At 53.6% G+C, this 13271-nt stretch overlaps 7 protein-coding genes across 7 annotated transcripts; 3 read left to right on the forward strand and 4 right to left on the reverse strand.

The window, feature by feature from the left end:
- Positions 1 to 409: 409 nt before the first annotated feature.
- Positions 410 to 2540, reverse strand: K460DRAFT_347911 (cytosolic Fe-S cluster assembly factor NAR1; the record flags this gene model as incomplete). The annotated part of the gene is made up of 2 exons (XM_040931365.1): positions 2275 to 2540; positions 410 to 2206 (listed from the first exon to the last, which is right to left on the reverse strand). The coding sequence occupies exons 1-2, from the start codon at positions 2377 to 2379 to the stop codon at positions 410 to 412; spliced, it is 1902 nt and encodes a 633-aa protein (XP_040783731.1). The 5' UTR covers positions 2380 to 2540.
- Positions 2541 to 2914: 374 nt separating this feature from the next.
- Positions 2915 to 4954, forward strand: K460DRAFT_200399 (glycosyltransferase family 25 protein). Its single transcript, XM_040927185.1, has 3 exons — positions 2915 to 3249; positions 3341 to 3555; positions 3630 to 4954. The coding sequence occupies exons 1-3, from the start codon at positions 3004 to 3006 to the stop codon at positions 4609 to 4611; spliced, it is 1443 nt and encodes a 480-aa protein (XP_040783732.1). The 5' UTR covers positions 2915 to 3003; the 3' UTR covers positions 4612 to 4954.
- Positions 4955 to 5411: 457 nt separating this feature from the next.
- K460DRAFT_295888 (arrestin domain conatining protein) lies at positions 5412 to 6799 on the reverse strand (the record flags this gene model as incomplete). The annotated part of the gene is made up of 3 exons (XM_040929594.1): positions 5412 to 5654; positions 5709 to 6593; positions 6722 to 6799. The coding sequence occupies 3 exons, from the start codon at positions 6797 to 6799 to the stop codon at positions 5412 to 5414; spliced, it is 1206 nt and encodes a 401-aa protein (XP_040783733.1).
- Positions 6800 to 7507: 708 nt separating this feature from the next.
- Positions 7508 to 8227, forward strand: K460DRAFT_410561 (peptidyl-prolyl cis-trans isomeras-like protein-like 3; the record flags this gene model as incomplete). The annotated part of the gene is made up of 2 exons (XM_040937388.1): positions 7508 to 7519; positions 7742 to 8227. The coding sequence occupies 2 exons, from the start codon at positions 7508 to 7510 to the stop codon at positions 8225 to 8227; spliced, it is 498 nt and encodes a 165-aa protein (XP_040783734.1).
- Positions 8084 to 9863, reverse strand: K460DRAFT_371177 (zf-ZPR1-domain-containing protein). The gene has a single exon (XM_040934296.1). The coding sequence runs from the start codon at positions 9829 to 9831 to the stop codon at positions 8560 to 8562; it is 1272 nt and encodes a 423-aa protein (XP_040783735.1). The 5' UTR covers positions 9832 to 9863; the 3' UTR covers positions 8084 to 8559.
- Positions 9864 to 9878: 15 nt separating this feature from the next.
- On the reverse strand, positions 9879 to 10878 carry K460DRAFT_371179 (uncharacterized protein). Its single transcript, XM_040934297.1, has one exon. The coding sequence runs from the start codon at positions 10871 to 10873 to the stop codon at positions 10283 to 10285; it is 591 nt and encodes a 196-aa protein (XP_040783736.1). The 5' UTR covers positions 10874 to 10878; the 3' UTR covers positions 9879 to 10282.
- Positions 10879 to 11015: 137 nt separating this feature from the next.
- K460DRAFT_200178 (lariat debranching enzyme) lies at positions 11016 to 13066 on the forward strand. Its single transcript, XM_040927184.1, has 2 exons — positions 11016 to 11316; positions 11362 to 13066. The coding sequence occupies exons 1-2, from the start codon at positions 11158 to 11160 to the stop codon at positions 12865 to 12867; spliced, it is 1665 nt and encodes a 554-aa protein (XP_040783737.1). The 5' UTR covers positions 11016 to 11157; the 3' UTR covers positions 12868 to 13066.
- The last annotated feature ends 205 nt before the right edge of the window (positions 13067 to 13271 follow it).

The following is a 13271-nucleotide window of genomic DNA, read 5'->3' on the forward strand; positions in this document are numbered from 1 at the left end:
TTTCAATACGTCTCCGACTATACCCTCATTGTAATCTATTAATATCGATCGTATCTGGTTGGTTCTGTTCTCTTCCGACAAGACGCCCCGGTTGGCCTGTCACTGTACAATCCGTATGAAAGGCTGGGAGTCTGATACCACTGTCATAGCGTTTTGCGCCTGGGCTGGCCCGGACTGATCATCAGATTGTCTGTTCCTCTCCTATGTATATCTACTAGTCTAGGTTTCCTAGCCCAAATTGAAATAAACTTTCAACATCCATCCTTGCATCTTGCAAGCAAAATCCCTTGAAATCAAACACTATTGCCGTGTGAATGCGAAGACACGCTCCTCGTGTCCCGTCTAGAAAACGCCGCCCTATGCTTCCCCATGCAAGTCCGTAAATGCCAAAAAAGAAAGACTGACTGTACTACCAGCCACCGCCGACACTAACAGCCAAGCCAGCCACTCTCTCCATATCACTCTGCTTCTTCTTGCCGACATCGCTCTCCACTTTGATGTACGACGTGTATATCAGCTTCTGCATGTCGACGCCGGTAATGTCCGACCAGTGGGTCAGAACACGCTTGATGCTCGATCTTGATATACCGTCCACGACGTCATCCTCGACGTGGCCATTGACGTGGCAATTGGTGTCTGCATCCTGCATCGTCTGGTCGCCATCTCCGTCCAATTCCTTTTCGTACTCTGAATCAGAGCCAGAGAAGTACGCCTCGTCTACCTTCGCTAGCCACTCTTTCTGCTCTTTCGGACCAGGCTTCGATATCACGGCACCATCCTCGTTGGGCACCTGCAAACCCTCTGCAATGCGAACGTCGTCTACTTCGGAAACTTTGATTTGTCCCCCGCCATTCGTACAGCCTCCTGGGCAAGCCATGACTTCCACATACGCATACTCCTTTACTCCCTCGCCCACCGCCGCGCCATTCGCACCTGGTCTTCTGCTGACACCCGTCTTGCCGCCAGGAAGTCTACTCGCCCGCGCAGGCTTTAGCCGCCGTACCAAGTTCTGGATATTGCGGAATCCGTAGAAGCGCGCTGCTTTGAAGATGGTCTCCCTTCCGCGGATGAGCGAGTATTCAACAACATCAGCGTTGCGACCGCGCGATACTGAAATTTCGGATCCAGGGTTGCGGGCTTGGTAGGTTTGGAGTATGTGGTATAGATAGCCGCCAGACGGGCCAGCAGCGACATCCTGGTTCTTCCGCCGTGAAGGGGGAAAGAGGAAAGCGTCGAGTTTTGGGTCGGGAAAGGGCGTTCGATCTGCGGAGGAGAGGGGTGTTCGAGGAAGCGAGGAGAAGTGGATGCCGCGCGCTGAGGCTAGATGCAACAATTCACGCGCTGTGATTACGCAGTCGACGTCTCTTACGGGATCTTGCGAGGAGTCGTGGTTGGGCAGCCAGGCAGAAGAAGTGAGCTCGCCGCGGCTGGCCTCGAGCTTCTTGTCGAAGCAGGGCATGATGGCGAGGTGCCATATCTGTGACGGGGATACGTTATAGCGTTGACTGAGAACGGACTTTACGAGTGTGCCGGTGAGGGCCTGAGGCGACTTTAAGCGCGAGAGATGTGGGAGGACGTAGGGATGTGTCTTTTCGGCGTAACATATCCAGCCTGGGCATGCAGATGTGAGGATGGGTTGCTTGGGTGTGGTATCGATTGCGCCCTCGGACCCAGGCTTTGACGGTGCGTTCGAGGACTCGGGAGTGAGGGCATTGGCAACTTCGTCTGCTGCCGCGACTAGGCATGCTTCGCGCACTACGTTTGTGTCGATGACCCATGTGAAGTCGCTTCCTTGTTGACTGCCAGCTCTTAAACCTGAGGGGCCGCTGAGGAGCTGCGTGATCATGTTCCCTGCCTCGGCCTCAGAGACATTGAAGACGGCCGCCAGACTCGCGCGTGCCTGCGGCGAGACGCTGGCCACGAACAGTTTTCCCTCAGCATGATTACCATTCACACCATTCGTGCCCCCATTACTTGTATACCCGTTCACGACCCCATTTACCCCATTGTGTGTCCACGGTGCTCTTAACGATTTGTACGTATCCAGCGTACTCAAGACCTCAGTATGGCTCTGCAAGCTAACAAGCACCGCCTCAGCACTCGTCACACATCCCGAGCACGCCAGACAATCTGTAAGCGATATCGACGCGGGTGGGGGCGGTTGCGCGGCAGCGGCTTTCTCTTCGGTGGTGACTTCGTATGGATTCTATATTGGATTTGTCAGTATTCTGCGATTGCACCCATGACGCAATGCCTCCTCCGGGTTGTACGTACCGAATTATCTTCGCTCTTTATAGGGAGTGTCTCGATGGGCTTTATACATGCGACGCCGGGTGATATAAAGTCATTCAGGTCGTCTGCAGAGAGAATGGCGCTCATGGTGAGCAAAGGAAGTGGGGGAGGGGTGGCGACGAGGGAAATGTCGATGTGCGATGCGATGCGATGCGATGCGACTGGTACTAGAACAGAGAAAAGAGGACGGCACTATGCTCTTAAGGAAACAAAGTCAAGCAGTGCCAAAGTCTGAAAGAAAGAAAAGCTGCAACAAAAGATCAATCATACTGTTCGCGCCGAAGCACGGCGATGCACCCAGAAGTATTTCCCAGTCACCAACGCGCCCACCTATCGATAAGCTCGGATTTCCAAGGCGCCCCCATTTCTCAGCCAGAGAAGTCCGCGGCGACGTTCCCAATTCCGCCACACTTCCCCGACTGCCCTTGTACTTGCTTTCACGTGCCATGCCATTCGAGTTGGCCCCTTTCGTGCTGGCGCCCTCAATATATTCGCGGGTTGGAGTATAGGAGCTTGTAATTGCGGGGTGCATATAGAGCCCGGCAGATTGATTTAGCCTGGTCTGTCGCAGAAGCAGCAGCAAGCAGTAATGAACAGCAGCATGCCGATAGTATCTTAGTTAACTTCTAACGACGTCTATTCCGAATCTTCTCACGCGTCCATCATGTCTTCTCTCTCTTGTCATTCACGGCGTTGCTGTGCTACTTCACCATGGCGCGCCGTATATCCATCGATACCATGGGCCTGATGTCCCCACGAAGCGGCGCGGCTTTTAGTACAGGGAAGAGAAGGAGACCTTGGTATTACTCGAGGCCAAGGCTACTGACGACTTGTCTGTTCTTTGGTGTGCTGTGGATGTGGTTCAACTTTGGGGGACATGAGGTTCTGATTCCAGAGGACTCGTTTGAATACTTGAAGGATGAGAGCTTGAGCGATATTCTGAATACCACTCTTGGAGTACGTTCATAACGCATGCCGATCTCTTGTTCGCCTGTGGGGATCTGTCAAAGGACTTCAATAGTCGTGGCATATGCTGACTGTTTCCAAGTTCCAAAAAATCCTCGTTCTCAATCTCCCCTTCCGCACCGACCGTCGCGATGCCATGTCTCTTTCCGCAGCCGTCTCCAATATCAAGCTCGAGTTTGTGGATGGCGTGACAGGAGAAAGCATCAAGAAAAGCGCTTATCCACCCCCAGAGGAAAACACCAAGCTATTATCAGGTATTCGGGGAAGCTGGAGGACTCATATGAATGCCCTGCAAAGGTACGTTCTGCTCACCTAGTAGGGAGCAGTCAGCTGGTTCAACCTCGAATTGTTCTGTGCTAATCCTTGATCAGGGTAGTTGAACAGAATCTAACCACAGCATTCATTCTCGAGGATGATGTAGACTGGGATATTCGCGTACGCCAAAATCTCCAACGGTTCGCTCTCGCCTCGCGCGTTTTGTCTCAAAACAACGACATACTCTCGGCACCAAACCTAAAAAGTCAGATTGAACACCGACAGAATCCCGAAACCGAAGACACGGCATTCAAGATCATCGACACAAATAACCTACCAAAACAACTCCCTTCCCTATCCCTATCTAAGGCATCAAAGAATCCGCATCTCCGCAACCTAAAGCACAACCCCTCAGGAGCAACATCACCATACGGAGACCCCTCATCATGGGACATCCTCTGGCTCGGCCACTGCGGCGCCGGCATGCCTCGCTCTCCCCATGCCCCATCCTCCAAACACGCTCGACCATCCACAACAGCAGCAAACCTCCTCCTCACACACCCCAACGACCCCACCGTCCCCATACCCAAACATCTCAAAGCGCACCCCTTCCAAGGCGGCCCGGACCCCCTCGCAACCGCCTACCCACCCCACACACGCATCTACCACCGCTCTACAGGCGGCGAGCTCTGCACCGTAGGCTACGCCGTGACCCAGCGGGGCGCGCGCCGCCTACTGCACCAATTCGGCCTCGCAGGGTGGAACGGCATCTTTGATTCTGAGCTGGGACGCTGGTGCGCGGGCTTCGATCCAGACATGGGCGCCCAGTTTCCACCTACCAAGCTGGCCCCTGAGACAGAGAGAAAGGGGAGGAAGGAACGCGTTTGCGTCACGAGCCAGCCGCCTATTTTTGCCCACCATCATCCGTTGCAGGGGGAGAGTGATATTGGGGGGTTGGGAGGGGGGTATGCAAGGGCGTATGAGACCAAGTATCTGAGGTATAGTGTTAGGATGAATCTGGAGAGGTTGGTGCAGGGGCGTGTAGGAGAGAGAGAGTTGGTGGATCAGTGGCCTGATGTCGAGGAGAATGAAGTGTGAATTATAGTTGAGAGTTGAAAGAAAAGTGGAGAAACTCCATGTCAGATTCACATTTGAAGTAATAGAGTGTTTATTCAAAGTACTTCTCTCGCTGTGCTGGGTATACGCAACGGCCCCGTTCTTCCTACGGACCCAAGTCTCAACTACATCTCCACGCCCTCTATTCAACATTCCCTCTCACCTTACTCCAAAGCCACGCGCTACAAATGACTTCAAGCGCCTACCTCTCTCCTACCTAAAAATATGATTAAGAATCGAAGCCGATCCAGCAGAAGGTATATCGCAGAAACACTAAACACAACAAGTCATCCGTCCTTCATCCTCCCATATACCCAAGATTGAGTCACCGAAACGCCATAGGATGCAGATTGGCCAGCCCCGCCCATATTTTCCCGAGGTCGGCTTTGCATTGCCCTTTCCTTCCATGTCCAAGCCAAAACTCCGTAAATGGTAACCTTCCTGCTGCTGAACTCCTGGCTCTGCCGCTGTAAATTGATCGATGTGCAAGCTTAGTCGTGGATGCGATCCTTACGAAACTGGTCGTGTGTGGTGATGGGTCGTATACCATCGGCACCTAAGACGTCGTGCAGACGTTGTGGTGCACATGGACATCTTTCCACCACCTCCTCGTGGTGCCTTGCTGTTGCTGCTTCCCGACCGCTTGCAACACTGGCTATGCTATATATATGCATGTTGTCCTATGCTGTAAATCCTCCTTGCCCTTAAAGAGAGGCGTCGAAAACAGATGTCAAAACATCAATAGATCAAGTCAAAGTACAAAGTCCTCAAAAAGAACATCTTCACTCGATCAAGGGTTTCCTCACGCCTCCAACAATCGCAATGCCCAGCGACCTCAGGCCGTCTGGGTCGTTCGCGCGGACGATAGTGCTGGCTGGTAGCATTGGGTTATCAGGCGAAACGTGTGCGGCGTCCTTGGCGGCTTGCTCAATGGCTTCCATCTCTTCTTTACAACCGGCGTGGTCAAATGGACATACCACAATGGGTTGTCGGAGGAGAATGTCTCGCGCTGACGACATCTGTGCCTATAAACTTGTCAGTGACTAATCCGAGTGCCATAGAGGAGCTTTCTAGCCTACCTTGACTGTGAGATAATACTCAATTTTGTACAGCGTGCCCGTCGTGGTAAAGCCATTGACAGCGTACATTGGGAACTCTTTCTTCCCTCTTGGTATTACGCCGTCCGAATCTCGTACATCCTTTGCTGGAAACACCAGTCCTAGGTTTGTGAAATAGCCAGCTTCTGGCATCTTGACTCCAACGGCCTGCGTCGTTCTGGCCAATGTTTTGACCTTCCGTGTTGGTTCGTCGCCCTCGTGATTGAAGATGATCTCCTCATCTATGCCAACCGTAATCTTCTGTATTGTGACCTTCTTTGCCTTGCTCAGCCAATCCGGGTTCGGGCTCAGTTTGATGTACACGGAAACGGGATCCAGCGGACCATAACTCCACCGTGGCAGACTGATACCCAAGGTGACCAAATGATCCGTCACTCGTTCCGCGCTCTCCGGTCGGTTGTACATGCCAAAGGTGGAGAGGGTATCGTATCGTTGTATGGGCACGGGAAATGGGTATTTCTTCTGCTCTTGTGGTCCTTGTTGCAAAGTCACAACCAGTTCGTAGAATGTCTCAGCCGTTCGACTCGGTAGCTGTAAGCTTGCGGGCGGGACTCTCCGCGCTACCTCCTCGCCCCCTCGCCCATATGGTATGAATATGACAAAGGGCAGGTCCATGGATAGTATGCTCTCGTATTCTCTTCCAGCATGACAGCGGTATAAAAGCATCTCCTTACCGACAATGTCGGTGATTTCCTTGCGCGGGGCTGCCAAGTGCTTCTTCGTGACCGAGTCGGCAGAGGGATGTATGGTTTCACGCCGATGCAATGCGATGGTAACGAGCGAGACATTTACGGGGGCGGACACACCCACGAGTGGCCGTATCTCGACTCTGCCTTCTAGTCGAGGCTATTGTTGGGTGTCAGCCTACGCCATATAGCAATGCGCCAAGAGGTGGTGGTAGTGAAGCACAGCTCCAATTAGACCCACGGGTCGCAAGACATTCAATGACACGAGAGCGAACGAGAGACACATACCAGTGTTGCTGAGATGCCTGGATAGCCCACCAGGAAGTTACTGTTTGGCGGTCCAGAGACGCGCACAAAGGCCGACATGGTATCTCACGATGACGAGCTCGTCGGCACAGGCCTGGGACGGCAGCAGGCGCTGCATGGGCGTCGACTTTGGGCCTTGGAGTATGGTCTTCTCGTTCGCGTGCGCCTGGAGTCTTCCGGTGTGGTGCGCCCGGCAGCTGTGCGGTGCTGTGCTGTGCTGAGAGCTGGACAGCCTTCTGGGTGCGGGATGGGTGTGGGGTTGGAGATGCAGGTGTAAGAGATGCTGGAACCGGCGGGGGTATGCGGCGGCGAGCCGGTCGTCGTCGTCGCACAGCGGCGGTCGACTGCGGTCGGGTGGGCGAGCAAGCGCTGTGTGCTGCAGCGTTGTCCGTATAGTGAATGCGTGGAGAGACTGGCGATGTTGGTTTGGGTCCAGGTCCGCTGGTAGGGCTATCGAAGCCTAGGCGGGAGCTTAGCTGGCGCCTTATGATGAGCGTCGAACGACTGTCAAGGTAGCAAGCTTTGAGCATGGGCTATGGAGGAGCGCCTGTAACAATGACGATGACAACGAACGCAGCGCCAGTCGAGCAGTGCAAAGGGCGCGGACGGGCCGTCATAGCACAAAGCAAGCGACCATGGGGGTTGCACTCCAGTACGATTCAAGGGCCTAGCTTATGATTGTGGGGGCGGCTGATGAAGCTGAGTCTGGTCCCATGGAACCCACGACCTCGACGACACTCGACATGCACGCCGACCTGCATCAACACCATGTCTGTCACGGTAAGTAGATCCCTATCCTCCAGCTGCGCTCAAACTACGCGCTCCCCGGGTCCATGGTACTGTGTCCGTATCGCATCCCCGAGCTCTCCAATGCCCCGACTGCGGGCGGGCACGTCTACTGGGCGTCTCATAAGCTTCACATCTGACTGCATATCCTCTCGGCCCCCCTTCGCCCACTCACTGGCTCGCGCTCTGACTGAGCCTTGGCTAACATGATGCCAGCTGCACACCACCCGTGGTGACATCAAGCTCGAAATCTTCTGCGAAACCGTCCCGAAGACCGCCGAAAACTTCCTCGCCCTCTGCGCCTCTAGTTTCTACAATGGCAGCCCTTTCCACCGAATGATCCCCAACTTCATGGTGCAGGGCGGCAGTCCTGCTTCGGATCCAAAGTCCAAGGCCTCGCCCTCAATCTACGACACGCCCAACCAACTCTTCGAGGACGAGATACGCCCAGCCCTCAGGCACAATGCTAGAGGAATAGTCAGTATGGCAAACAAAGGCCCCAATACGAATGGAAGTCAGTTCTTCATCACATTTGCCGCCGCGCCGCATTTGGACGGGAAGAATACCGTCTTTGGCAAGGTCTTGGAGGGGTTCGAGGTGCTAGATGACATCGAGAAGGTCGCGGTGGATAAAAAGTCAAGACCACAGGAGAGGATTGAGATTAAAAAGGTTACGATACATGCCAACCCCTTGGCTGGGTGAAGACGATGTTTGACCAAGAGGGGTTCCGATATTTGAACAGAAGTCAATTGAGGGTTGAAAGCTTCCTGATGAATTCCAGCGGCTTGCGGTGTAGGGCAAGTTGACAAGGCACCAGACGTGCAGACGAGGAGGATCATGATGCATATGCACCTCCTGGCGGGATGAAGAGGTAAACGATTTGGGCAATTTCTACAACCAAAGGGAAGCATGGAAAAATTGGTAGTGAAGAAGATGCTCTATTATGGCTGGCGAAGCCCTGGTATCTAAAGAGGCCCCGGCCCAAATGCAAGAATAAGGAACTCTCAATGCCCATCAGGTTTCTACGGTCAGATCTATGCGCCGTTCGTCGCCGCCTGCTCTGCTGCCTGCTCTGCCGCATGCTCCTCCTCGTATCCCTCCGTCTTCATGTCTTTCAGTCCCAGCTCCTCCTCTTCCGCCTCTGTTCGTTGGTAATCCTCTACCTTGAGTTGAGGGTCTGGTTCTGGTGCAGTGAAGCTCTGAACGTAGCTGCTCGCAAGAGGGTCATCGAGGACGATGGTGAACTTGACTGAACCACTAATAGCCGAATCAAGCTGGGCGAAGAAGACTGTCCACTTCTCTCTGGAAGCTGAATCTACAGAGTCTCCTGCATCACCAGTATCGAACACGGAAGACTTCAGGTCATCGCGAACCTGTGTCAGGAGCCCTTCGACGGTGGTGAATCGGCCACCAAGCGTACCAGGCTCTACGCTAAGATTCAGTTCAGGACAAGACAGCGCACAGGATTCGGCTTTGAGGATATCGCGTGAGAGGTCTTCTTTGGAATCGATCGAGACGGTGATTCGGCGGCCCTTTTCGGGGACTTCGCCTCCGGTTTTGACCTCGTTACTGCGGTATCCACAGTGGTCACAAACAGTACTCATCAGCACAACTTGCTTGAAGTGAGGAATGTTGACCATCTTCATGTTTGTTGTGCAGGACTTGGTGCATCCTGGACAAGTCGCGGGGAACGAGTACACTTGGTTCTCGACAATATCGTCCTCGTCTACGTTGTTGACCATGGGCACAGAGGCATCAGGCATCTCGGGATACATATGCGAGGCTTGGTATTCCGGGCGAATTTCCGTGGCTGGTGCTTCGCCGCTGGTATCACCCAGACCAAGCGCTTCGTTCTGGGCGGCAGTTCGTGGGTACTCGTTTCGAGAGTACTTTCCTGCGTGGAGCACGCTTGGTGGCTCGATTGAGGAGTTGCCGGCGGGATCATCGACGGTAATCTTGAATGGCAGCTTCTGCCCGCTCACCATCTGCTTTAATGTCTCGATGACTCCCTGGACCTTCTCGTACACCTCCGGCACGACTTGTTTCCTCTCCTCTTGCTTCTGCTCTAGATCTTGTGCGACCATTGCAAGAATACCCTCAACGTTCGTCAACTGTCCTCGACCAGGCGGAATCTCTAGATCAAGATCCTCGACCCGGAATATCGCAGTGTCGCCCTTGATAATCTGGCGGCTCAGATCGTCCGACGTGTCGACTCTGAGTGTGAACTTGACGCCGCGTTGCTGTATCTCGCCGGCAGACTGTATCTCGGCGTTTTTGAAGTGGCAGTGCGGGCACTCGAAGGACATGAGCACAATTTCGCGGAAGAAGGGAATCTTGGTGAGAAGAAGTCGTGTGGTGCCCTTGGTCCTGATTAGTTATGCACGTCGTCTCAACACGCAAGTACGTACATCTTCGTGACAGTTCATGCACAAGCTCTCGATCACGTCAACCACCTTGGTCCCGTCCTCGCCGTCCTCCTGAGCACTCGCCTCTGCGACTTTGCGGCCCATGTCCTCGAAGAGGTCCTTCGCAAGACTCTGCTGTTGTGCCATGTTGAAAACTTTTTTAAAATGTGTGTAGGGTGGTTCGAAGAAGTGGCTGTCTTTTTTGGTTGGCTTTATATTCGGAATGACGAAGGTCTCAAAAATTTCGAGCCCCGCGTCGGCGTTCTAAGGATGGTGGGGTCGACAAGCTTCTGGCGCCTTCCCTGCAGGGTAAGCGGACCCTGGACCATTCAGCCCTATGCATGTGTGGCTGTCACATCGCAAAGTCCATGAGATCGAATCCTCCTTGGCTCGAGGTTTGCGTCTTGTTCTTTTCGAGCATGGCCTGTAGACCACCTTTGCGAGCCTTTTGTCTCTGTTTGCTGCTCGCATTGATTGACTTGACTACCTTGGCGTCATCCTCTCTTGTTGACTTCTGAGTGTCCAACGCTGGTTTTGAATCTGGTGCTGTATGGCTCTTCCCCTTCCTCAGGGGCCTGGAGGGCTTCGGTTGAAGTGTTTCGGTTGTCTCTCGGTGGCATCTAAAGCAGTCATAGACGGTGCTTTTGTCTGATTTCATCGACGTCGTGCTGCCGTCTTTGGGTTTTTTGGCCTTGCCCTTGAGTTGAGCACGAATTGAAACCGTGCAGGACCATCCAGGGATCAACAAGCTTCCGCAGGCATGGCAAACTTCCCTTCGTAGAGCATCATACTCTTTGCTCGAGATTACTTGATGGGCATCGTCAATAAGGTTGATGCGCGTGGACCCTAGAAAGGCAGAAGCTGCGGGCGATGTGACGGCGAGAGAGTGAGCTGCTTCTTGGAGGAACCTGGCCCTGCGTTCGATTTGATCAGTGAGAGCCATCGTTAGGTTGGATTTACTGCTGGCAATCGTGAAGAACTCGAGGAGCTCCCTTCTCGCTTCTTATCGATATGCAAACCCCGACCTCCGGCGCTAGACCTGCAGGCTCTCGTCGTGCTCCCTGGCAGTGCCTGGGACTATCAAGCTCTTTCTACAGTGGACTACGTTGATTCCGTGTCGCGACCTCTTGCGCTCATGTACTGCATGGACAATTGGTCAAAAGCATTGTCTTGGTCTTACTGCTAATACTGCGTCACTAACAAATAGCTCTTTGACAACGACGAAGCATGGCGTCGCCGACTTTGCTTGAACAGCAAGGGCTGCGCATAGCAGTCGAAGGCTGTGGCCACGGAGTACTTCACGAGATCTACGCCTCAGTTGCAAAGGCTTGTGAGCTCAAGGGATGGCCGGATGTGGATCTTTTGATAATTGGAGGTGACTTTCAGGTATGTTCGTGTCTTGCTTCTCTCCGCTTGTGTCTAATATCTCAGGCCGTTCGCAATGCAGCCGACCTCAAGGCCGTTTCTATGCCCAGCAAATACTACGCCATGCACGACTTCCACGAGTACTACGCGGGCGCTCGAGTCGCCCCATACTTGACCGTCTTCATTGGAGGCAACCACGAAGCGAGCAGTTACATGTGGGAGCTGTATTACGGAGGCTGGGCTGCACCGAGGATCTACTATATGGGCGCTGCAAATGTAATTCGATTAGGTCCTCTCCGAATTTCCGGTCTATCCGGCATCTGGAAAGGCTACAACTACAAGAAACCCCATTTCGAACGACTGCCATACAACAGCGATGATGTGAGGAGCATATACCACGTCCGAGAGCTCGACGTGCGCAAGCTGCTACAGATTCGAACACAAGTTGACATTGGATTGAGCCATGACTGGCCGCGCAGCATGGAATGGAAGGGCAACCACCGGCAGCTCTTCAGGTTCAAGCCTGACTTCGAACAGGAAGCAAAGGATGGCACATTGGGAAGCACAGCCGCAACAACTGTTCTAGAGCGGCTGCGGCCTCCACATTGGTTCAGTGCTCATATGCATACCAAGTTCTCAGCTGTATGGGAACATACGGATGCACAGACCGATACCAGGACAGAGACCAGCCAAAATGCCCCTCCCCTAGCTGTCGTAAATGATAGTGAGATCGATTTGGAGGCTGTGGATGAGGCACCCGTGTCAGCACCCAAGAATGACGCCGAGATCGATCTTGATATGGACGATGAGGAAATAGCGCAGGTCACTGCTCCCGCCCCCAAGTCTAGTGAAGCTGCCCAACCCAAAAATAGTCCGAATGGCAGCTCAGAGGTTCCTCAAGATATCCGAGAGTTGTTGCCGGAATCCTTTGCCCGTCCGAGAACCGAAAGGGTACCCACTCTGCCCTTCCCTACAGACATTACGAATAAAACGACCAATTTTCTCGCACTCGATAAATGCTTGCCAAAACGGCACTTCCTCCAGCTGCTAGAGATTACTCCGCATACACCAGCTGAGATTCAGCGACCTTTGCAGTTGCAGTACGACAAGGAATGGCTCGCCATAACTCGTGTCTTTGCTAGGGACCTGGAAGTCGGTAACCCTCATGCGCAAGTGCCTGCCGACGAAGGCGACGCGTTCTATAGGCCCCTCGTAGAGAAAGAGATGGAGTGGGTGGAAGAAAACATTGTCAAAGGTGGAAATATGACAATACCAGAGGACTTTGCGATTACTGCGCCAGTCTATGACCCTGGCGTGAGCATCCATAGCGATGAGCAACCGCAAGAGTACAGCAATGTGCACACGCAAACCTTCTGCGACTTGTTACAAATCCCGAATGTGTTTCACGCGTCGGACAACGAGCGCGCACAGCTAATGCAAAACGGGCCCAGAGCAGTACAGCAACGCCATGATCGAGGCGGGGGCAGAGGCGGCTATAGAGGTCGCGGAGGTGGTCACGGCCGAGGTGGTGGTGGTAGAGGACGGGGGCGAGGGCGCGGTCGCGGACGCTAGTGACGAGTTCAGTCACACGAACAACGTTGACAACGACGCAATTACATGCACCACCACGACGGTTCCATTCATTTCACGACAAGACTCAACCCAGACGCTCTGTAACGTGCTCGGCTAGCTTCCGATACTCCCACAAAAGAGACCCATTATTCGGCCCGTCTACACATTGGCATGACGGTATGCCCAAGTTGAAGTTGAACGGGACGGGCTCACGGGCCCCGGTTCGTTGGAGCGGGTGCGCTATGATGTCGTTCGGCTTCAGTTTGAATTTGACGGCCCACCTTCCCTCGGTGTTTTCAGCCTATTTAGGGTCACGATGGCTTGCTAGCAAGTGCAGCCGAGTCGTGTTATCACCAAGCCGTGTTCCAAGACATGGAGAGCAGTTGTGAGAGGAACGGATGCTT

Source organism: Cucurbitaria berberidis (genome assembly GCF_010015615.1).
Source record: "Cucurbitaria berberidis CBS 394.84 unplaced genomic scaffold K460scaffold_6, whole genome shotgun sequence".
Taxonomy (NCBI): Eukaryota; Fungi; Ascomycota; class Dothideomycetes; order Pleosporales; family Cucurbitariaceae; genus Cucurbitaria; species Cucurbitaria berberidis.

What these genes read in the sequence shown, in the direction of transcription:
- K460DRAFT_200399 (XM_040927185.1), top strand. Translation starts at nt 3,004, where the DNA reads ATGGCGCGCCGTATATCCATCGATACCATGGGCCTGATGTCCCCACGA. An exon ending in TTCTGAATACCACTCTTGGA is followed by an intron (nt 3,250 to 3,340) that starts GTACGTTCATAA and finishes ACTGTTTCCAAG; the next exon opens with TTCCAAAAAATCCTCGTTCT. An exon ending in CATATGAATGCCCTGCAAAG is followed by an intron (nt 3,556 to 3,629) that starts GTACGTTCTGCT and finishes ATCCTTGATCAG; the next exon opens with GGTAGTTGAACAGAATCTAA.
- K460DRAFT_371177 (XM_040934296.1), bottom strand. Translation starts at nt 9,831, where the DNA reads ATGTCCTTCGAGTGCCCGCACTGCCACTTCAAAAACGCCGAGATACAG.
- K460DRAFT_371179 (XM_040934297.1), bottom strand. Translation starts at nt 10,873, where the DNA reads ATGGCTCTCACTGATCAAATCGAACGCAGGGCCAGGTTCCTCCAAGAA.
- K460DRAFT_200178 (XM_040927184.1), top strand. Translation starts at nt 11,158, where the DNA reads ATGGCGTCGCCGACTTTGCTTGAACAGCAAGGGCTGCGCATAGCAGTC. An exon ending in TAATTGGAGGTGACTTTCAG is followed by an intron (nt 11,317 to 11,361) that starts GTATGTTCGTGT and finishes CTAATATCTCAG; the next exon opens with GCCGTTCGCAATGCAGCCGA.